At 34.1% G+C, this 23403-nt stretch overlaps 1 protein-coding gene and 1 long non-coding RNA gene across 5 annotated transcripts in view; one reads left to right on the top strand and one right to left on the bottom strand.

The window, feature by feature from the left end:
- LOC149780714 (heat shock 70 kDa protein 12B-like) overlaps positions 1 to 10374 on the bottom strand; it is a 36431-nt gene extending 26057 nt beyond the window's left edge. The window contains exons 1-5 of the mRNA XM_089937761.1: positions 10236 to 10374; positions 4773 to 5101; positions 3714 to 3932; positions 3390 to 3549; positions 2450 to 2706 (exon numbers count right to left, since the gene is read on the bottom strand). Coding sequence (XP_089793887.1) covers positions 2450 to 2706; positions 3390 to 3549; positions 3714 to 3932; positions 4773 to 5099 — 963 coding nt within the window. The 5' untranslated portion in view covers positions 5100 to 5101; positions 10236 to 10374. The remainder of the gene's footprint in view (positions 1 to 2449; positions 2707 to 3389; positions 3550 to 3713; positions 3933 to 4772; positions 5102 to 10235) is intronic.
- Positions 992 to 23136, top strand: LOC149780715 (uncharacterized). 4 transcript variants are annotated; one of them, XR_016415122.1, is made up of 7 exons: positions 992 to 1726; positions 3760 to 3980; positions 5014 to 5069; positions 10210 to 10539; positions 14511 to 14670; positions 16054 to 16146; positions 20835 to 23136. It is a non-coding gene; the product is annotated as an uncharacterized LOC149780715 (long non-coding RNA). The 4 variants fall into 4 exon arrangements; XR_016415121.1 differs by lacking the exon at positions 5014 to 5069 and having other exon boundaries at positions 10210 to 10597; XR_016415120.1 differs by lacking the exon at positions 5014 to 5069.
- Positions 23137 to 23403: the final 267 nt, after the last annotated feature.

Genomic DNA, 23403 nt, shown 5'->3' on the forward strand with positions numbered 1-23403 from the left:
CGTATGTGAAAGTGGGCAAGTTGAAAGAAGCCATAGTTTATGTGACGAGTGTAAGGTGTTTTTTAGAAGACATTGTAGAATGGACAGATTGGTCTTTTGTGAAGTGGGGCTTAGACAAGCTTAAGAAAGCGGAAGAAGGAATGAGGAATGTACTGACCGAAGAGGTCAAGAAGATCAAAGAAAAGTGGTCAAAGGAAAGAAAAGAAGAAGAAAATAGAAAGAAAAAGGAAGAACTAGAGAAACTAAACGCTAACTGGATGAAAATCCAAGAGAAGTTCCGAGCCATGGGTCACCCGGACTGGATGCCGGAAACAGAAAAGAAGAAGAAAGGAATGATGGAAAAAATAAGAGGATGGTGGAAGAAGTTAAGGAGTTAGAAGAAGAAAAAAACCCAAAGGCCCATTTCAGGACCACCCACATTTCTCGAAAAGAGAATGACTTTCGATTGCCTACCCTTTTTTTAAAAAAAAATTTAAAAAAAAAAAAAAATCCCATGTTCAATTCCCCTTGTCCCTAGACAAACCCAAACTCTATTCCTCATGTTAATTTCCCTTGTCGCTAGACAGACCCACACTATAGTTCCATGTTAAATTCCCTTTTGTCGCTAGAGTGACCCAACAATTTTCATGTTAGTTTCCCTTGTCGCTAAACAGACCCACGATTTATTCCCATGTTAATTTCCCTTGTCGCTAGAGTGACCCACGATTTTTCCCCATGTTAAATTTCCATTGTCGCTAGAGTGACCCGGGGGGGGGGGGTCTGTAATGCTAATTCCCATTGTCGCTAGGGTGACCCTATTCACTACTTTCATTTCTCTCAGGTTCGGATCAATGACGCTATTTAGTTGACCAGTTTACACATTACAAACACTCCAATGGTACCCTTTCTTGCTGAAGTGTCGTGCCCCAAAATGAACAAGGCCAGTGCCATGTACACGCGCTGAGCCATTATTTAGAAATGCGGGGTTGTCAGGAGGGACTACTTTTCCTTACCTCTCGGGGGTTGCCCATAACTAGGCAATAGTTCAACCAAGCCCTACGCACAGAGCTCCTGAAATGCGGTTTTAACCCTCAATTATTCAAAACTCATAGTTTTAGGATAGGGGCAGCCACTGAGGGTGCTAAGCAGGGTCTCTCAGACAGTTTTATTCGGATCTTGGTTCGGTCGAGGTCGGATGCCTGTAAGAAATACATACGCCTGAGCGATAGAATTTCCAGTCCGTAATTTAGTGCTGACTTCCGTTGGGGTACACGTCATCCTATCACTTCCTACTGCCGTGTTCTGCTTTCCAATTCTTCTTCCAGGTTTCGTGGGTGCACAGACCCTACAGTCGTCCACATCATATGGGTTCAATGAAGAGCATTTCACTTCACATGGGTTCTTTGAAGGTGACCATCTTGCATAAACATTCTTGCAGTGGCGTTCTGCGACATGTAATACACCCTTTTCGCGATGTGGGGTGCACATTTTGGCATTATCTGTATACTTATGCGTATGAAATATATGTTTTTTTATGTTTTTTACTTTTATATGTTAATTTGGATGCATGGCCTTACGTTGTTGTACATGTCATCATATCACTTCCTACTGCCGTGTTCTGCTTTCCAATTCTTCTTCTTCCAGGTCTCGTGGGTGCACAGACCGGTACAGCCGTCAACATCATACGGGCACTGCTCTTCATATGGGTTCATTGAAGAGCATTTCACTTCACATGGAATCATTGAAGGTTTGACCATCTTGCAAAATATTCTTCCAGTGGCGTTATGCGACATGTAATACACCCTTTTCACGATATGGGGTGCACAATTTGGCATTATCTGTATACTTGTACATATGATATATGTTCTTTTATGTTTACAATGTTTTTACTTTATATCTTAATTTAGATGTACGGACTATGTAGTCTGAATTTTAGAATTCTTATCTTATCTTATGATGCTTTCTTTTCCTTCGATGGTTGATTGCTGCAGGTATTACCCCCCCCCCTTTTTTTTTTTTCTCTTCCATTTTTGGCTACACAGAGAGCGCTAGATATGGCGGGCCCTCTCTGTGTGGCGGCGGTCAGAGCCCAAAATTTCAAGCACTTGAGCTTCATTATGTATGTAAAGTAAGGCTAAAGAATGTATGAAGTGTGCATAGAGAAACTATTCCATCATAGCAGTAACTTTGATATGCATTTGTATATGTTTTTACTTGAATTATGTTTTATTTCTATATATAATCTATACTGAAGTCACTAAATGTAGCCTGCAGCAACAATCATGGAGTATGTTATTATTTCTTCCCTGATGCCGAACTCTAAACATGCTCACCTTGCATTATCATTCCTGATTCAATTATCTGTGTCCTCAGTCTTGCTGTCCTTCGGGCTATAAACAAACACCTAATCATAAAAGAGCACATTGTATAGGAGGTATATAGCAAATCATATGAATACTTTGGAATTTACCTTAACGACAATTTTGTTTTTATTGTTCGAGCTAAAGTTTCTCTTGGCAGCCTCAAAGTCACGGAATAGATCAAGATAGTCATATGTTTCTTCCTTAATGAATCTAGCCATTACTGGACCCCCTACAATGCTGACTAGCATCTGAAAGAAAGCGCTGTCCACTGCGGTCCCTCCCCAGGGTCCCCCGCTGGCTTTATGAACCTCTTTCAGTATGCCTTCTGCTACTTTCTCGTGTACCGTTATATCAGCTGTGCCACCTGGAAAGAAACATTTTGAATAGAGGTGTATCATCTGCACCTACACACGCATGAACTTTATTATATATATATATATATATATATATATATATATATATATATATATATATATATATATATATATATATATATATATATAATACTAATAATAATAAAATTGGCATTTAATACAAAAAATTACATTGCATCTATCATGAAACCTTTTCCATAGTAACATCTTCGTTTGAAAATACCCGATGGCAGTTTCTACCAGATGTATTCCCAAACTCGTAATTTCAGTTTTAAAGTGTAGTTATCTAGGTCATGAAATAAGACACAAGTTCCATCCTTTTCAATGCCTATTCTGCTGACGTTATTTGACTATTTTACCCTACCATTAAAAGCTGGTGCAATTCTTTTATTTTAAACCGGAAACGTTTTTACTTTCAAGTCCATACATGAAAATAATATATCAACAAATCCCTGATATCAAACTAATTTAGGAACACAACTATTGATATAAATTACCTTTTTATTTTTTGCATCTTCTGTTTGAAGAACTGATGAGGATGTCAGATTTGATTCTGCTCTGGCTGATTACCTCTCACAATGTTTACATAAATCAAATAAATGAAAGCTTTTGAGATAATTTTGAAACTGTTAGTCAGGTATGTTTAATCACTATTTTAGAGCATATAACTTACCCCCAAGATCTACCACCATGTATTTAGTTCCTGGAGGCGCTGCAGCAAACTGTATTTGTCCTTCGTGACCACTTACACTATTTACAGGTACGTGCTGGCAGAAAAGGGACGCTGCCTCAGGCTCAAGGGCAATTTCCAATTTCTCTGAACTTATACCAGACTGCAATGAAATAAATATTCAGCTCTATTTGCTTCTTGGCTTATTTGTTAGCTGCCTTATTTATTTTCGTGTATTTCTGCAAAGTCGTAAATACATCTATTTCTTTTTCTAAGCTTAACACATAGATAGTGAGTTACAAAGATATCACAGTATCGTACACCTACGTTTTGTGCGGCCTTTCTCATGAACTGCTTAGCTGAATCGTTCCAGATGGCGGGTACAGTAAGGACCCAGAATATATCACCTTCCTCCACTCCGGTCCCATGCTTTTCCAGCATCTTCATGAGATGGATCTTCAAACATTTTATGGACAAGGAAAACACATCTAGGGCTAGCATTTTCTTTCCAGTTTCATCTTCAATCGTCGACGATGTTGTAAGTCCCTATGGATGAGTTTTAAAATGGAGACATGGAGCAGTTTATGTCAATAGGTAAATAATAACAGCAACGTTTTGCTTGTTGGTTGGTTAGTTTTGTTTATGCTTTCACTTTTTAGTTGAAAAATATTGATTGACACCTTTCCATTGTGTAGTATCATGTACTGAATAAAATAAAATAAAAATCGTTTAGTAGTTCAAAACAAAAGTTTGACATGATGACTGAATAGTCTGTGTATTAAAATACTATATCAGATTCTTGTATTAACAACTTTCTTTTGGGAGAACATTATTCGTTCAACGTGAATGTAATTATGTCATTTCTGAATAAGGTTTGCTTGCGATTTCACTAATATTCGTATTATATTAAATAGAAGTAAATGCTCAAGTTCAAATAAAGTGAAATTTTACTACCAAGGCAGATGTTCATCGTTGAACTCTGCAGGCATGACAAATTTAGACACCTTTGAATCGTATATTGAGACAACAAAGGTAATAATATCACTTTGTAGCACATAGAACTGTAAAGATTGGCATTACGAAATGTATTTAGAGCAACTTATGCAACGACCTTGAGAAATTAATAACCTTTTTGAACTCCCAATCATGAACGTTCATCACATAGACCAATCACAAATATTACATAATATCATCGAATCTGTTTTAGATTTTAGCATGGTAAAGTGAAGGTCAAGTAATAGGATCTCATTTCAGAAGCCTCTTCTTGTATATAACGGAACTTGTATATAAAATAATATTTAATAAATCGGAACTGGGATAACAGCATCGTCTGTTTCCACCACCCCACCTTGAAAGAAAGATTGTTTTGATTATGAAAATAGTTACCTCTCCATCCTGCAATCGCATCTTAAACCTTCTGAAAAAGTAATATTTGTAGTTTTCTTTTTCCAAACATAAATTTGCGTATCTGTCCTCTGCATCATATCCGAATGCACACTCGTCCAATTCATTTCGTGCATTTAGCAGCAGACATGTCGGCGTTTTTAACGAGATAAGGTTCTTTTTGCCGCTGTTCCATGCCTGGGGCGAATTTATCTTAGCAGGATCCTTTTTGTACTCATCATAGAACTGGTAGGCGTAACCCGAATATGATGTTCCGAAATCTATGGCGACGTCAAGAAGGTGATCTCTTTCCCGTTCCTTTGATGCCATTTCTAACGAAGAAAACATAACATTTGCTGAGCAATTTTGTATAACTGTTTTTTTTTTGTTGTTGTTGTATTTGTGTACGTTTATGTTTTTATTTTTGTGTTTGTTTTCTCGAAAATGTACGCATGCGATAGTTATCAATATAACAGTCATATAATCCTTTTAGGTATAATACATTTACTGATTTGTGATTGCAATTTGTTGCGAAAAACCTTCGAGATCTGCACACTCTAAATAAACTTGTATTTTTCGATTGCATAATAGATTGGCAGAAAGTGTCATAAATTTTAAAAACGATAATGTCAACTAAAACCTAAATATATAATATGAATTAGGAAATTCAAGATTTATGACGACTAAGACATTGTTGTTTATAAAGTAATGTTTGTGTTTGTTTTTAGAGTTCAACTTGCGTTTCAACTTTTTTAGTTTACAACATTTAAACTTAACAAACGAAAGAAATAAAGACAATTTTAAATACTACATTTCGTGCCGCAGTGTTATAAAAACAACTGAATCTAGAAAAAGCACTTTGGTTACACTTTTATTATCACATGAAAAGGTCAAGTAACGTCTGAAATCGGCATTTGCTCCTGGGTCTCTACTTCTATGTGTGGGTATTGTCTCCCGTGTAATCCAAAATGGCTAATTTAATAGACCTTGACTATCGGAACAAACATTTGAATTTGATAGTGTTTCACCCTTTTATAACCATATAAGGCTTCATTTGTCCAGCCGATTGGTTCCTCGCATGGTAAATCTGCTATTATAAAGTGTTGTTTTAAAATGTAAGGTTTCACAGACTTTGGACAATGAGTCCATGTAAGTGTTATTCTGATGCGAACGTATGTCACGACCTCATCAAAAATAACTATCCTGAAGTTTCATTATAGATTAAATGAGCATGGTTGGGTATTTATCGATGTGTAAATTTTACCTAATCACTCACAAAGTAAATAAAGTCCGAAGGACCTAATGTTAACTTTGTGAGTGATTAGGTAAAAATGAACACATCGATAAATACCCAGACATGATCATTTAATCCTTATAATTCCAATTTCGTCCTTTCTTCCGTCAAATCAACTTATTCCATCAACAATGCATTCCAGATTAAGTAGCGCATACTTTCCATTCATTCGCCGCTTCAAATCGCCCCATGATACATAACCTGTACAGACTCACACGAACATATTGATTACTGTCACAGTTACGTTTATTCAGAAACGTAATACTTTACATCTTAGGCAAGGGCTACTGATTTACACATTTAGTTCATTTACAACATTCTTGTTCAATTTTAGTCAGTCCCATCTGCTACGTCAGATGACACCACGACCTTATATAATAACAGCTGATGCGGAATGAACAAGTTAATACTAATATTAGTATCGAACCACAGGGACTCGTATCGTTGCTTAAAATTGACCTGTCATACATGTAGTTATTATATAGTACATGTATCACAGGTCAATTATAAACAACGATACGAGCCCCTGTGCTCGTAGTTATGAACAAATGTGCTATATTAAATTTCCAATCAAACATTAAATCAAATGGATTTTATCAATGAACAACATGGAAATATGAAGAAGATGATGCTATCCCTTACTAAAATAAAGGTAACAATTAAATAAATTGTATACAGGAATAATATTTTATATTATTCTCAACAGCGTTAATTCTTGTGAAGACCCGTTCAGTGATCTAATGTCAGATGAAATATATATATATATATATATATATATATATATATATATATATATATATATATATACACACACACACATTCATTTTTAATTTTAGTATGTCCTATACAGGAATAATATTTTATATCTTTTTCATCAGCGTTAATACTAGTCCTACAATGTAAGACATAGCACACACACACGCACACACACGAACAAAAAATATTGGGTGATGTGTCGTCTTACGTCGTAGGACTACGTTAATACTTAACAAGACCCTTTCAGTTATCTATGCGAAATTTAATGTGCAGTTTTTAAATGTAGAGTTGCTCGCAAAACCGGCCATATGTTTTGTTTGGTTGCATAGTTGAGTGCTGGAGTGCAGGGACGTCATTCGGGGGTGGCCGGGGGGGGGGGGGGGCATTTGCCGGTGTTAAGTCACATTGGTGGAGATAGTAGTTTTACCATTCAAAAACCTTATTCAGTCTTTGAATAATGGTCTCATAAATATTTATTTTTATTTTTGTGTCAGTGGTAATATTCACCATACCATCAACATCCACACACTCTTTTTAAAATAAGCAAACAAAATTAAAATAAATAAAAAATAAAAGAAATTACCAATGAAAACGCCAATGTCCCATTTTGTGTTTCGTTTAGTAGCCTCTGAGTATTGATTTATTTCAATAGCTTTTAAGTCCTCCTCAGATAATTTATCGAATCTTGGTTTATATCCCTCAGAGGCCTCAAAATTTACTGGCCCAGTTCCCACGCTATTATAGTTGTTGTTGTGTATGGCTAGGGTGACTGAGGTCATGGGGTGCTGTGTGAGGGAATATATCAATCACTTTTGTTCTGTTTCATTTTCAGCGTTTCTAACATAAATCACATTATCGTCAAATCCATCTTCATCTGCTTCAATCGCTGCTATTATTTCTTTTAACTCCTTGTCATCTAATTGTTCAAAAAACTCCGCAGAAAATTGCAAAGTCACCGTTATCGGCCATTTAGCGCGACTATGTAGCAGACGAACGCTAAATTGTAAACTATGCATTTCAATCAAAGAATATTTGAAAAAGTATAAAAGAGTATAATTTATATTTATTTGCTGAATAAAAAATTTAAAAGATAAAACAGTCGTTTCACAATGACGTGTCTGCAATGTTTATTTATATTGCAAACAGTACAAAAACCGAAAGTAGTCCCAGAATTAATCGATGTGTAAAGAATGCCATATCAGTATCACGTGACCGTTTACTGCCAATCGTATTGCAGAAAATTAGTTTCATTTATAAAAATTGGAATTATTCATGGGTATAAAAAGGAAATACTGGTATATTTGTTTCATCTCTGTGTTGAAACCTGTAACTTTGGAAGGTTTGATTTAATTTTGTTCCTTTGTACATTAAAGACATGATCGACGATTACCAAAAATGTGCTTTTGCAAGTATCAAAAATTAAAATCTGGTAATGGATCTGCTCTACCATTATTATGTACCTCCGAGAGAGGAACCAGGATAAAGTGAAGTAACATGCAGAGTAGAGAGAACGTTAGCATACCTCTGTGCTGCTTTCATGTACTCAAACTGAAATGTATTTATAAGTGGTATTTATGGAAACTAGACACTATCTAACGCAGACAGCTGATTAAAATGGCTGCTCTCATGTGCTAGTCCAAATTACACTTACTTCAGCAGTTTTTTTTAAATAGAGACAATGTATTTTACCAGAGAAGACAATACAAGCTTCTGAAAGTATAATAACTGCACTGTAAACATACAAATGTAAACTAAAGCTATCGTCTTGTGATTTTCGTTTCTTGTTCAAGTTACTTTTCCATTCTAGGAAATGAAAATGACAACTCTGAGCTTGTAGATATTTGAGATGTGCAAATATGATGTAATGCCAGGCTTTATAATCTATAACCAATATTACACGCAACAATCATACATTAAAATAAAGGGAATTAAAGGTTATTTTAACAGTACCTAAAATGCACGAGGCCTTTCTTTAAATAACCAGCATAGCCTGTGAAGAAGACATGCAACATTGTTTTCTTATAAATAAAAATCAATGCAACATACGGAACTGCAGAGCGAAATCAATTCAAGTCGTACATGCAGTCATTTGCAGTTGTTCGGATGAAGTGTTCATATGCTTTATGCCTAAAGACAAGACTGTAACATAAGTCTGTTGGGAATGAACATTTGTGCACCGCAAGATCTACCTGTGTATATCGCTGAATTAAAGTAATTACTTGCAAGCGTACAGGTAAATAGTCATACACGTAAATGTTAATAACTGTTTTAACTATTAGACGAAATTGTCTGGGGTTTTTTTCGGATGATGTGATCATTTTAATTCATGGTGGGTATACAGTAACAAATAATTACTTTATATTTATAAACTGAATGGGAGAAAAAAATGTTGTCGAAGATGGTCAATCATGTTATAAAGTGTAAAGATCTGCTAATATTATGTTTCAGATAAAAGGTTCATTATTGTTTTTCTAGTGTGCGCTTCTGTGGTTCAGTAATCGGCTTGAATGTGTAGAGAATTTTATAAATTATAAATAAACTATACCAACACGTACAACTTGAAACACTGTACGGCATTCATTAATCAATTTTTTTAAAAATTATGTCCGCTGTTTACAATTAGTTAAGAATATTTTTATATTATTCTAATCAACAGAATAACTTAACTAGTGAAAGTATAAACTAATATCATAAAAATAAGTTTGCGAATTCTTTAAAAATGAAAGGGCATTTTAAAGTAATTCTCAGTATATTATGATTCCTTATTTATAAAATACTTGATTACAAGTATTATGCACGCCATAAATTTTTATGATATAAATGGAGTTCTGATGAAATATTGAACATTCGTCAATAATATATCAACATATAACATATTTTTATTTATTTATTTATTTGTTTGTTTTCAAGTTTTAATTTTTTTAAATGTGCATTATACATAATAAAAATATTAATACTAATAAAAGCAAAGCTTGTGCTAAATGATTTTTTTTATTAGTCACTACCTGCTTTGCATTGGATTCCCTACTATATGCATATCACGTATACAAAGTCCGATTTTCATTTAAAAATGTTGTATACACGTATGTATATGTACTAAATGAAGCATGAATCCCAGTCTGCGGAAGAACATTGATTCTGCGTCAGGTTACAGTATATGTACAGTAATTCACACAAATTCACCGTTAAACCCCATTCAAAATGCAAGGGATAAAATTACCAAAGTCGGTGAAGGATCTGAGAGTCATCCATAACTTTCAACATTGGAAATTATTAATGCAAGCAATTTACTTCCTGTTCCTTTCTGGTGATGGAAGCATTGCACACTATCCAATATGTATGATTTAGATATGAGTGGTTTTCTATAATAATTCCTGTTTCATATTTCAGCTTTGTGAAGTTGCTAAAATACTCACCTTCTGTACAACTACAATATAGGGCCTGTCTTAGATCTGTCCTGTTAGTCGTTCAAACCCGAGGACAATTACAGGTCCTTTCCCAAGGCCATGGTAAGCTTGTTACAAATGTGTAGCTGGGATAAACACTCTCTGGCACTTGGGATAATGGAGAAATCCTGCCAGACATTAAATATTCATTTATGAAAATATGCAAATGACTTTGGTTGAAACGATGGTTTTCATTGGACATTGTGGTTTTTAAAAAATAACATTGACATTGAAACATGTGCCACTAGAGATTTTGTATTATGTTATCAGACCGGTAGTGTATATACTTTAACCGTTACTAATAATTTATTGTATGTTTCATTTCAGCGCTGGTAATTACATTTTATTTTGTTTACCATTACAATTTTAAAAGTACTATTTGAAATTAGACCGTCATTGGTGGCGTTATCAATTTTCGTGGATTGGTTAAATTGCAAGGTTATTTCGCTAGTAGTTTTATTATTATTATTATTATTATTATTATAACCATATCTATGAATTCTTTGTACGTTTATATTTTTTAATAGACACGTTTTTAAATTAGAATTGAAATTAAACGATACGCCTCATACCGATTTATGACCGTTATCAGTTTTCGTGGTTTAGTAATAAGGTCTCATATTTTTGTCTGCCCGGCAGTACTCGTAGTAGTATGTATACTGACACCGTTACTAAGAAATAAGTTACATTTTATTTGGGTACGGCAATTACATTTCTTTCCGATTAATCCACTTTAAGTTTATTACCGTTATTAATTGTCGAGGACTGGTAGAAAAATAAAATCATTGAAAAACCCACAGGGGCTCGTATCGTTGTTTACATGGACCTGTCATACATGTGCTATATAGTAGTTATTATATAGTACATTAGTCCGAGTTTCCTCTGACCCATGCACCCCATTTTTTATATTTGGACAACATAAATATCCAAATATCAAAAATGGGGTGACAAGGGTCAGAGGAAATTCTGACTAATAGTACATGTATGACAGGTCAATTGTAAGCAATGATACAAGCCCCTGTGGAAAAACCAATATGGTGTGGCCTAGCTTCCGACGATATTGGTTCTATGGTATCTCGATATTTGAACTTTTCGGTATTTATTTTATCTATTGTACCACATATCGTGTACTTATATATACCACATGACCATAGGTTACTAGTTCTAAATCACCAGTTTATTTTGGGAAAATGTCAGGATTACTGACGAGTACACTATTTGATAAATAAACCCATGAATATTACAGGTTCAAAATACTATCTTTAACCTATTTTCTCATATAGAATCAATATCTTCATAAAATTGCTATCACTTTAACAAATTGTTTAGCCAGTTTGTTGTCTGATAATGTCCAATGATGTTATACAAGAGTTAAATCATATGATTACTGTGATGGTCAAGGACTAGGAGATCGAATCTATGGTAACAAATAAGAGTCAAAATGTGAAGCATGATAATGTCGTTTTTTGGTGGCTTTCGATGTTAACAGGTGTTGACTTGAAAGCTGCATTGTACACGATTTATTCCTTTTCACAGCAAAAACCAGTTGTTGTTCAAACAATCTTAGGTTGATATGTACTTTCATCCTCATGTTGATTGTTCATTCTCAGCAACAATCCAAGAGCAACTCCAATCATCATGGGTGGTTATTTACAAATGCATTTCTTTAATTCTTTCTTATAAGTTTCTGTTTCTGTAGGGCACAGGTGGCATAATGAGTGCCACAGAAGTAGCATCCATTTTTGAAGTTGATTACACTTTGTGCAACACATACATTAAATTTCCAACAAAATACAAGTATATGCCATTATCAGATTTTGTTGTTGTTGTTGGTCTTACTGCGATATCAGAGTAACTCCCCTTTCATAACTAGGACTGTACATAACGTTTGTTTATTGTTTGTTTCCCACAGCCATCTGATTTATAGTGGAAAATAAATTCATTTTAATACAAACAACAACAAACAGACTTAAATTATATCTTGAGGGTCATTGTTTTTATTAACTTATTTGCTGATTGCAGACTTTATGACCTGAAATATCATAGCACTCATGTGTAGTAGAGAACAGAAAATCAAAACAAAAGGAAAGAAATAATTCGAATTTTGAATCATTTTAAATCAAAAACTGAATTGACTGATTCTCATAAATTCTGTGACGTAACTACACAAGTTTTTAGACCCTTTTTGGTCTGCTTAAATGATAAATATACATTATACAGCTACATCACTCAAATGTGTGTTACTGTAGTAGTTGTAAGGACTTTGCTGGGTCTATATACTGGTCCAAATCTTTCCACATCCTATATGTACCAAAATCCATCCACAAATCTCCTAAAACAAACATTTTACAACCTTGATGGTAATCGTATTGATATTTTACAGTCAATTGATCATTAACATCAGAAGCCTGATCAGCTGATGCATTAAGTTGAATGATAACTTTGTCAGTGCTCATCAATATCTGATGACAGAAACAGTCTTTACTGTTTGAGTTATACGAATAATAACATGTCCATATAAATATACATTTGCCTGTATGTTATAGTATGTGTTTTAGATTTTTAACATACCTTTAACAATTTTTAAGTCATATCGCTGATGTTTGCAATGGCAGTTTATAGTGATGTCTAGCACTGGTGCATCATTCCCCAGACATGTAGCATCATTTTCCACCCAGTCACATTATCCTGACACCAGGCCGACCAGTCCTAACACTAACCTCTTGATACTGAGCACCAAGCGAGGCAGCTGTTAGTACCATTTTTTGAAGTCTTTGGAATGACTCAGTCGGGGTTTGAACCCACGACCTTCCACATCCGAGGCGGATGCTCTAACCACTAGGCCACCAGAACGGTCACCTGTATATTATATAATAATGTATGTACTGGTAAATCTTGTGATAATGACATGATTAGTTCATTATGTCGCTTTATTTTTTCTGTGACACTAATAGGTCGTGCATAAAGTATGTATTCATTGAGTGGAGGTGGGAGGTGTTGAAAAAAATTCAAAAAGCATTAGCCTGTATATGTGGCAGGGTAACTGCTAAGTATGTTCTGCAGCGGTAGGGATCAATATTCCTTGATAACTGTGATTATGAAGAGTAATCAAGTCAGAAACATAACTAGCAGATGAGTTAGATGCAAAGTGGCTGGTATGCCATGTCAGGCAGAGCCAATGTCTGCTTAAAATTATGAAGTGTGATATGTTGTAGTTTTATTGCACATGGTGCACTTTGCAGAAGACATATTTTCCTCTTCATTTTCAGACATGACCAGTTATTTTATCTCGTGATTCCAACAGATTATGCATTCCAGACCCTGGTGCCTCATGCAAATTTGAAAAGCCATACCTTGCCAGACTGGGACAGTATTATATTTGGATAGAAACATGGATTGCCTTTTTGACACCTATTTTCCTTTACTTTTATAAGAGTGAGATTCAGAAGCGTGTCTTAAATTTATTACTCATCCTAGGCCAACATGAAATGTCACATGATCGCACACACCTTACAAAAATTGTCACCCGAGAAAAGAACTGTTATGGTTCATGATTTGGATGATATCGAAGCTGATGATAAAAATTTGAGGTCCAGTCATTCCAAATGATGATAAGGCTGATAATATTCCAATTTTCCACAGTTGATATCAAAATTTTAGTCACTGGCTGATATTTGACTATTAAAGTTAAGGTCAAATAAATATTAGCTGCTGTCACTTGTTTAAAACTATTATTAGAGATAAATATTTACATTTGCCTTAGGAAAGCATTGGTTACAATTTCTGTAAAATTCAACCTATGTATCGCTATTATAGTTGATGTTAATACTTTCATACTTTCATTTTCATAGTTTTGTTTTACATGGTAATTATTTAAACCGCTGCTTATTTTTAATGACTGTACTAATAACTTCATCTTTTAAAATTCAATTGTCCCAGCTATTCTTGGAAAGGGGGTGGTGACTCAGCAGTGTACATACACAAGGGTGGGATACAAAAATGTATACTTTGCAATGAGTAATGGGAAAGGGGGTAAAAAATCACCAATTGTTTGCATATGTGCTTTATGGACAACCCCTAACATCATTATCAGAATATTATTATTGCCAGCATAACTGTTCTAGTGTTATTGGATCGATGAAATGTTTTAACAGCTGACCATAATGTCATTATAGTTCATTTGTGCATGAAATATCATTCTACATTATAACTATTTTCTCTTCTTTTTGTTAACTTTATTTGCAGATTAGTGTAGATTTCAGCTGATTTCGGTAATTATATTGACTTTTACAAATGGGCCTTGTCACCTGATAGTCGAAAAGATGTTCACGTGACCATTCCTCTGATAAAGGCGTGTAGATGAGTCAGCGGCTAAGGACAAGCTGAGAAATGTGATGCTGCAAAGGTATATTTTCCATTTGATATATCATAGATGACTCGTATCAGCATCCATCAAGAAGTATGGGTGTGACTGACTATCCCATATTCTGCATGAGACAGAAAAAGCTATCTAAAGTTGGCTGCCACATCTCATGACATATATGCTATACATTAATGTGTATAAGGGAAATATTATTTATTTTGTGATAGAATGGAAACATTTTAATTTGTCTTAAAAAATGGTACATTTTCCTTTCCTTAAGCTATGGATCGGCATTTTGAATTATGTATTATTTTTAACATTAACTTTAATATTTTTTTGTGATTACTCCAATACACTAAATGGTTTAACCTTCTATGGGCAACAATTATTAATTTTTCCTACAAACACTAAAGGCATCACATGCTGCATTTCAGGATTAAAGACATTCATTCCATTATGTCTTAGATATTTCACTTTGAATTGTTCGCATGTAAATATAAGTTATTGCACACGTATTGTATTATTATGTGCAGTATTAATTTTAATCTTTCTTTGGGGGGGTATTCGTAGTGATGATTTAGAATCATTTAATAATCAGCTTTACATGCTGGGTATGCAGATAAGTTTGAATGTTTATAAACTGCTGTTGCTTTTAACTACATGTACTGCTGTTCTAGTATATTGATATCCTCTGTATCACAAGTAGAACAAACTTCTACCTAAAGTTCGGAGTGAAAGCAATTTTACATTGTAGGTAATAAATACAGAGAGAGAGAGAGAGAGTTCACAGGCACTGGCCAAACTGAAAAACAACTTAGTATGATGTATCCCAAAAGATTACAGTCTAGCAAAGAGTCTTAGAATTGCCAGTCACAAAATATATCACGTGTTAATTCTACCAGAGACAAAGAACTCTTTCGTCCTATGTCCAAAAAGCTTAGAAATAGACAGTATTGTAATAAGTCCCAGATGAAATCAAAGCACAAAGTATTGTGATAAAACTTAATGTAGCAACACAGTTTTGATTCAAAAAGATGCTTTATCACTGACTGTGCACAGCTTCTAACTTACAGACCAAAGCGATACTGTTACAGAGAGTAACTAAAATACCTTCCAGTCAATAAACAAACAATACGATTACACTATTGAGCCAGCAGGAGGCGGGTATATGTTAAGAAAGGTAGGGACTAAATTCTGAGTACTGACTTAATGTTAACTCAGATGTAAATATTAATCACCTAGATTTTCTGATAGTTACAAAGAGACTTGGTACCTCTTTATGCAATTAAATGTGACCTCTGCTTTATGTTGGTGAAATAAATTATGTAAGATGGGTATGTTTTGGTTCCTTTTTGTTTCCACCAGTGGTATACAAGGTGTACAGACATCTAATGCAAAATGTTTCTTTTTCTTTCATTTGTTCAGTGATCCAATAAAGGCAGTGGGCAATTCCAGAAGGATTACAACATCAAAGGCAAAGGTAAATGCTGCAGTACCAGACTACAGTTGATTTTTTTGGTAAGTTAATCAGAATGACGAATGTTGATTTGGATGTTAAGTTTTTGTGTTTCTTGAACACACTGGATACTGCACACTTTGCCTGCAATCATTCAGGTGCAGTTGTATGGATAACACTTCAATTTCATGTATTTGAATGCAGTTAAAGCAAGTTTTGGTCTGAATTTAGATTATGCAAGTTAGAGGCATCATTTGTCTCAATAGTTTACTTTTTTAACATCAATTTTTATAGTTTAAACTGCTGAAAAATTTTAGTTCAGTTTATCAGTGTTCAGTGTTGCTTCTTTACAAGGTATATATTTATGGGATACTTTTTGTCTTAATATTATATAATCAAAAAATTAAACTAACATATGAAAAATCTACTACATTTTGCAGCATTTTAGAGAGAAAATTTTGGTGGTTCTAATAAATGGATGTTCTATTTTGAACATATACATTATTGTTATTGCAGAGGCTTCATTTTATATCAATATTACTATAAACTAGTGCTACTTGACTTTTAATAATAACTGTATATATTGGACACAATAAAATAATTATTTTTTCCTGTACTAGAACTTATGGTGAAACTTTATGACACCTAGGTCATATGTTCCAAGACTTAAAAAATGAAATAAATTTGTGTTTAATTTGTACCCCCATGTTGCATTAAAATTGATAAACAAAATGCTTATTTGATAATAAATTGAAAGAAATTAACATTGTATTGTTATCACTATTCCTCTCTTTTTTCCATCATGAGCATTAATGAAAATGTATCCACAAAGTCCATATGTGCAGCGTAGACATCTATACTGTAGCATGTTTCACTTACATCAGATTACACAAGACACAATGTCTACTGACATGAACATAGAGAAACGAATCGTGTTTGATTGTACTCAGAGGTTTGAATGTGTTATCTGATTGAAAACTGGATCCAACAAAATCACAAATGAGAGTGAAAAAGTGAAATGATTGCTTGAAGGTATGTACCACTCACACATGACACAGTGTTATGTGCAAAATAACTAAGATTGTATTATATCCAGTTCAATTATATGACAGTATCTTGCAAATAAAAATCATTATTTGTCATTTTGCCAACAGGATATTGAAGACAAAGGTTATGTTTTTTATTGCAAAGCAAGCTGACCTTGGAAGCTAACTTTGGATACTTTTAAGCCGATTATTTTTTAAAGGATATCAATAAAAAGGTTTTTTCTTTTCTTCAAAGCGGGCCGACTTTGGATTCTTTTAAGTGTGCTGATTATATATATATATATATATATATATATATATATATATATATATATATATATATAGACACACACACGCACACACAAAGTTGGCCCACATAGGGAAACTTCTTTGCTTCCATTTGACCAGTATTCACAGGAATTTTTGAAATAAATTGAAATAATGAAACAATTTTTAAAGTGACATAATATAGTACTTTATGCATGGACATTGATGATCCAGGGTCACCTAGATGATTTGGAGAAAATAAAACCATTTGATTAATTTGTGAAGGCCAGAAGAAAAGATGATTTTGCAGACAATATGATCATTAACATGGACGAAATTCCAGTGTGCTTTGATCTCATTCCTGGATGGACTGTCAATAAGATTATGGCTGAAGGTGTGAGAATTAGCATGACTGGTGCAGATCTTAAATAAAATGACTTTAGTCCATGCAGTTTCCACTTAAGGAGATGTGTTGCCTCCAACAATACATTTTCACTGTATGACAAAGCTAAAAAGATATTCATGCACTGAAAGAATGGATCATATGTGTGCAGGAGAAGGGTTGGGTTGATGAGATGATGCTGCAATGGATTAAACAAAAGTACACAGTTTTATATTTTTTAAAATAAACATTTAAGTTGGAGTGCATTTTCCGACATGTAATTTTCAAATGATTTAAAATGTGGCTACAACTTAAGACTGGAAAAGAAATTATGTGTCCCAGAACATACAGTGCACAAAAATGTACATTCAGAATTTATTTATGGTGTCTCAACATATACAGTAAATATGGTAGATATAACTATTTATGAATAACAAACTGTTGATTGAATTGCATAGCTAAATGTAAGTGAAACTGCCATAATGCTTCCATGCTCTTACATACAAATATTAATACTATTGTCACTGTATGAATTGTTTGCTAGTCTTTTAAAGAGTGATATATTTATTTCATGATCTTTATATTATTATTTGGCAGCATAAAATTGATTTTTCAACACACTTTGATGCAGTTCACTAAGCTCTATAACTGTTACAAATTTCACCAAAATGTTTCCAAAAGTGAAAAAAAAAGGTTGCTGCATTTATACTGCAGAAAAAATGTTTTTCCTTTTCTTGATGAGATCCACACTAAAATCTATTAACATAACAATTCCTAATAGTAACATTTCATCTGAAATATTAATTGCCATAACTTTTTCATTTATTATGATATTTTTAAAAGGAAAACTGTTCTGGAATGATTTGAAGAAAAAAATCTTTTAAATTGATTCATTCCTTCATAGAAATTCAGAAAAAAGAAATTCATTTTCTGTTTGCTAAATAAAGTCATTCTTACTTAGTTCACATTTTTTTCACCCATCCATTCCTCCTTTCTGGGAAATACATATAATTCTTTTATGGTTTTAACTGAGACAAGTAAATCCCAGTCAAGGGGTTGCATTGGGGAGACATATAATGTAACCCCGCGACTGGGATTTCCTTGTCTTGGTCCAAACCCCAATGCAGATTATTTTTCTCACCCAATATTTTACTTTAAAGTAAAAAGAAGCCTTCACTAGTGTAATATAGTTCATGTGCAAATGTTTACATGTGACTCATTAATACAAATATGTTAATGAGGGCTGTGGTGTGACCATTGCATTTGAAGTACACACGTTATACGTGTGAGCAAAGAAAAATAACAACATCAAACATCACATAGTAATCAGGTATTATCACATTTAATATATGGATGTTATATGAAATTGACAATAAATAATTAATATTTTTTACAAGAAACTTTCATTTTCGTCAGTTTCAATTTTGAAAAGTTATATTGTAAATAATGAAATAATACTGGCTACTCAGCTCTACTGTAGTTATACTTACCATATTTTCCCGCATATATCCCGCAGACGCAGATAATCCGCACCCTCATATAGCCCGCAGGTTTTGGGGTTTTGTGTAAAAAATCGTTGGCATAACCCGCACCTTTGTATAACCCGCAACCATAGATTGATGAACTTTTTTGTGTATGTTAACATTGTCTACCATTACTGTTTTTAGAAGGACCGAATTCGTCAATGCTCACAAGTGGATGACGAACGATACTACAACTACTACATTTTCACTCACCCGCCCATCATGCAAATTTGTATTTACGCTATCACGTCAGTCGGCCCCGGTCCATATTCATCCCTCTGCATCAGTTCAAGTTAGTCACCCTGCCTCCACTATATTCCGGCTGGCAGCCGGCAGATTTGAATTTTGAAGCCAGTACTTGTGAGCGGGATATGCATTGGTGTGACGTCCTGATGCTGAATGCCACAATTGTCAATTTCGAATGTAGCTCACATGACGTCAATTAACTACCGGTATTCAGGCTCGGTACACAGTGCTTGTGCGCGTAGGCTGTCTATAGGAGCTGTGCCTCAACTACAGGCTACATAAACGCGGACATTTCTAAATAATCTTGTATTCTTTTTAATTGTAGATTCGAGTTTAAATAATTTCTTTTTGTTTAATTTAAAAAATGCCGAAACGAAAGTCTTACACAGCCGACTTCAAGCTAACTGCCATTGCGTATGCTGAAGTGCATGGCAATAGAGCCACAGGTGGAAAATTTGATATTGATGAGAGTGTAATCCGAGGTTGGAGAAAAGAAAAACGTTGGAGAAGATGAATCCACAAAAACGTGCTCGTTGCGGACCTAAAGCAAAATGGCCTCACCTTGAAGCTGACCTGAAGCAGTGGATCGTGGCCCAGCGGGAAAACAACCGACCAGTCTCGACAGTTGAAGGCCAAACTCATGGCGGCAGAGAAGCACATTGATGATTTTAAAGGAGGAGTGCATTGGGTATATAAATTTATGAAGAGGAACCAATTGTCAGTCAGAACACGAATGACCGTCAGCCAACGTCTACCTGAGAATTGGGAGAAGAAGATGGATGATTTTCGTGAATTCGTCGCCAGGGAAATATATTGAAATATTATTACGTGTAAACAGTTTGTGATATAGCCCGCACCCTTATATAACCCGCACCACCCCCACCCCACCCCCCGCGGGGTTTGTAAAATCTGGTATAACCTGCGGGATATATGCGGGAAAATACGGTAGTACAAGCTGTAATGAAGAGTAACATCTTGCTTTAGATTATTCATGGGTAATTAGAGATCTGTGTCACTATCGTATTTAACTCTCCTTTTCTTTGTAGGAGGTGAAACTGTTTGTGGCATACTTATGTTGTCCTTAGTATTGATTGTAAAATTACCCCTATATATAAAAGACCCTCCAAATACGGACTGTAGTGGATAAACACGTGCTAAAACTTTCAAGTTCACGGATTCTTTGAAAATTTATTCTTCTGTCTTGGAAATATTGCAAGTGATACAGTGAAAGTTGCTTATGGATTAATGATTCCTTCTGGCCGCTAAGTGCATTATTTGTCATTAAATATTGTAGGTTTATCTTTCAGATCCAGTGATGAATGTCATTCTCATGATTGAGAGGAACAAGGTTATGCTCCACTGAAATCCATGTACCAGATACAGATTGCAGATTTACACAGAGAATGCGACCTCTGCTATGTCTGTCAGAGCACAAGCACAATTCATCAGTCTTCAACATCACAAATTTTCAAGATTCACCAATTATTAGTACTAAACATGTTATTTGTATTGCTAATTTAATATACAGTAATACTGAAATGGATGTACATTTCTGACCACACTTTCTGCTGTTCCCATGATTTCACTCTTAACAAAGCAGTACTGGTTTACTCATGTTATAATGTTGCTCTGTTGCAAGAGCAATTAACAGAACTCCATTTTTCATTATTGTTTACCTTTCTTGTTTAGCAAAGGCATCTGCTCCAACTGTATTTTACACGATTGTGTTATTGATGTTGCTTATTATTTCAGCTTGGTAAAAAAAGTAAGGGAAATGTAAAAAGCATATTATAGATTGCTTCTGATTGCTGATTAAACTTAAATGATGGCAGTCAGATTAATTGCTATTCCATTAAAATATACATGGGACCCAGGAAGGCACTTTCAAAGTGGGATACTCACCCATTGATGCAGTATAGAATTTTCTTATCATTTTAATACGAAATCTGTCAAATCAACGTACATATATTTTTTTAAAACTGCCTTCCCTGGGTACTATGTATGTTTAAATGGAACAGCCCTAAAAGCAAAGCTTACAAATATGGAACGTATAGTGAATAAGCTAAATTTGAAAGAATCTTGGAGGGGGGGGAAGCTCCACTATTTAAATAATTAGATTATCATGTGTGCATGCTTTATATCTTGTATTTGTCACTACTTGGCTTAAAGCACTAAATATGTATATATGTTCATAAATAAATGAAACATGAATAGGCATCAAACCATGGGCAATAATTGTTGTCCAAAGAGTATTCACATAAAATATTTTGGTGGCTATCTTGGTAGAAAGTAGTTGCCTATGGGCATGAAATGGTGGGTAATGGATGTGTTCCTCCTGTCAAGTAACAAAGTGAACAATATGTACATGCATGATAGAATGTTGCCTTTGCAACAGTAAACCACTTTTGGATACCATAGATTTCATTTATTGATTTTCTAGAAAAATGACATCCAAATGACCGATGTTTCGTGGTGAAAATTTAGTCTGATGAATTTCCCAGAAAAATTGTTCTTTTGGTAACAAAAATCCATTGTGTATAAAACATGTACACTGTTGTTTCAAAATTTACTTACCTAGTTTAACATGTTTTGAAATGTATATATTTTCAAAATTCAGTCCAAACATTGTCATTGAGATTTTCTAATTGTGACTGCAGGCCATTTGCAATTGCAAATTGTACAGTTCCTTAATGTAAGAGTACAGTATACATGTTAAGTGTTTCACTTGAACTTTTTTAATAATGGTACAATGTACATCTGCAGACAAAAAACGTGGGTGCAGATTAAAATTATTGAGGTACATCCTTGTAAGTGTAAATTTTCTTTTCAGTAAGTATACAGTATTTGGCTTTTAATTGCTTTATAGACTTTAAATCTCAACACAGTAATGCAGTGAAAGTTACACTGAGTGTTTGCAGATGAATAATTGAGGAATTAAGCTTACAAAATTTATACCCAATAAATGCAGAAGTTGTACAATTTGAAATATTTATAATTGGCTATTTGTCACATTCACCATTATATGGCTTCATTGGATTCTATGAAAGGCTTTTTCCCAGCCTGCAAGTGCATACCATATCTGTCCTTTAGGTCTACAACAGTGATTTAAATGAATGGCAAGTTGTACTGCATTCTTCATAATTTGCTACCATTTCATTCAGTATATGCTTTAATAATGTTTTGAAGTAGATAAGATGCTGTACATAAAAGATGTCCTTCTTTTCAAAAACTTTTTCCCAGACTCCCACCTAAATTGACCCCCATTGTGTCCCAAATGTTTTTCAAGAATTTACACACCTGGACAGCCTCTGACGAGTGTTTGAGTTATATTGTGATTTGTAAACACTATTAATTTCATTGTAACCATAATTAAAATTTATATACTAAGTTGTATTTTTGGTGCTTGAGTTTTTGCATTTAAATAAAGACTTGTTTCTTATGTTAAGAGGTCTTGTAATAAGTATTAAGGAAAGAAATGAAAAAATAGCAATGTCTGTCTTAGTTATATTTGAAATTTTTTTCATTGCATGATTTCAAATTCATTTTGTATTTAGATGTTGTGGTCGTTAATGTTTCTGTGTGAAATAAAAGAATTAATAAAACATTAAACATCATACAATATTTCTTTTATTACTTGCATGTACATAAGACCATACTTATAGGCCACACATTGTCATAATTCTAAGCATCCACAATATGTTTCTTCAAATAGGGAAATAATTGAATCAAAAGAAATTATTTTCTTTGAATTATCTGTTTCCGTTCTAGATTGTATATCTACTATCTTCTCACAATTATCAAATGTAGTTTTATCATCAAAATTAAAATCAGTATTAGTCACTATATATAGAGTGCACAGGCCAAGACATAAAATTA

The sequence above is a fragment of the Sinohyriopsis cumingii genome, chromosome 16 (genome assembly GCF_028554795.1).
Source record: "Sinohyriopsis cumingii isolate HCF-2022 chromosome 16, ASM2855479v2, whole genome shotgun sequence".
NCBI classification, from domain to species: domain Eukaryota; kingdom Metazoa; phylum Mollusca; class Bivalvia; order Unionida; family Unionidae; genus Sinohyriopsis; species Sinohyriopsis cumingii.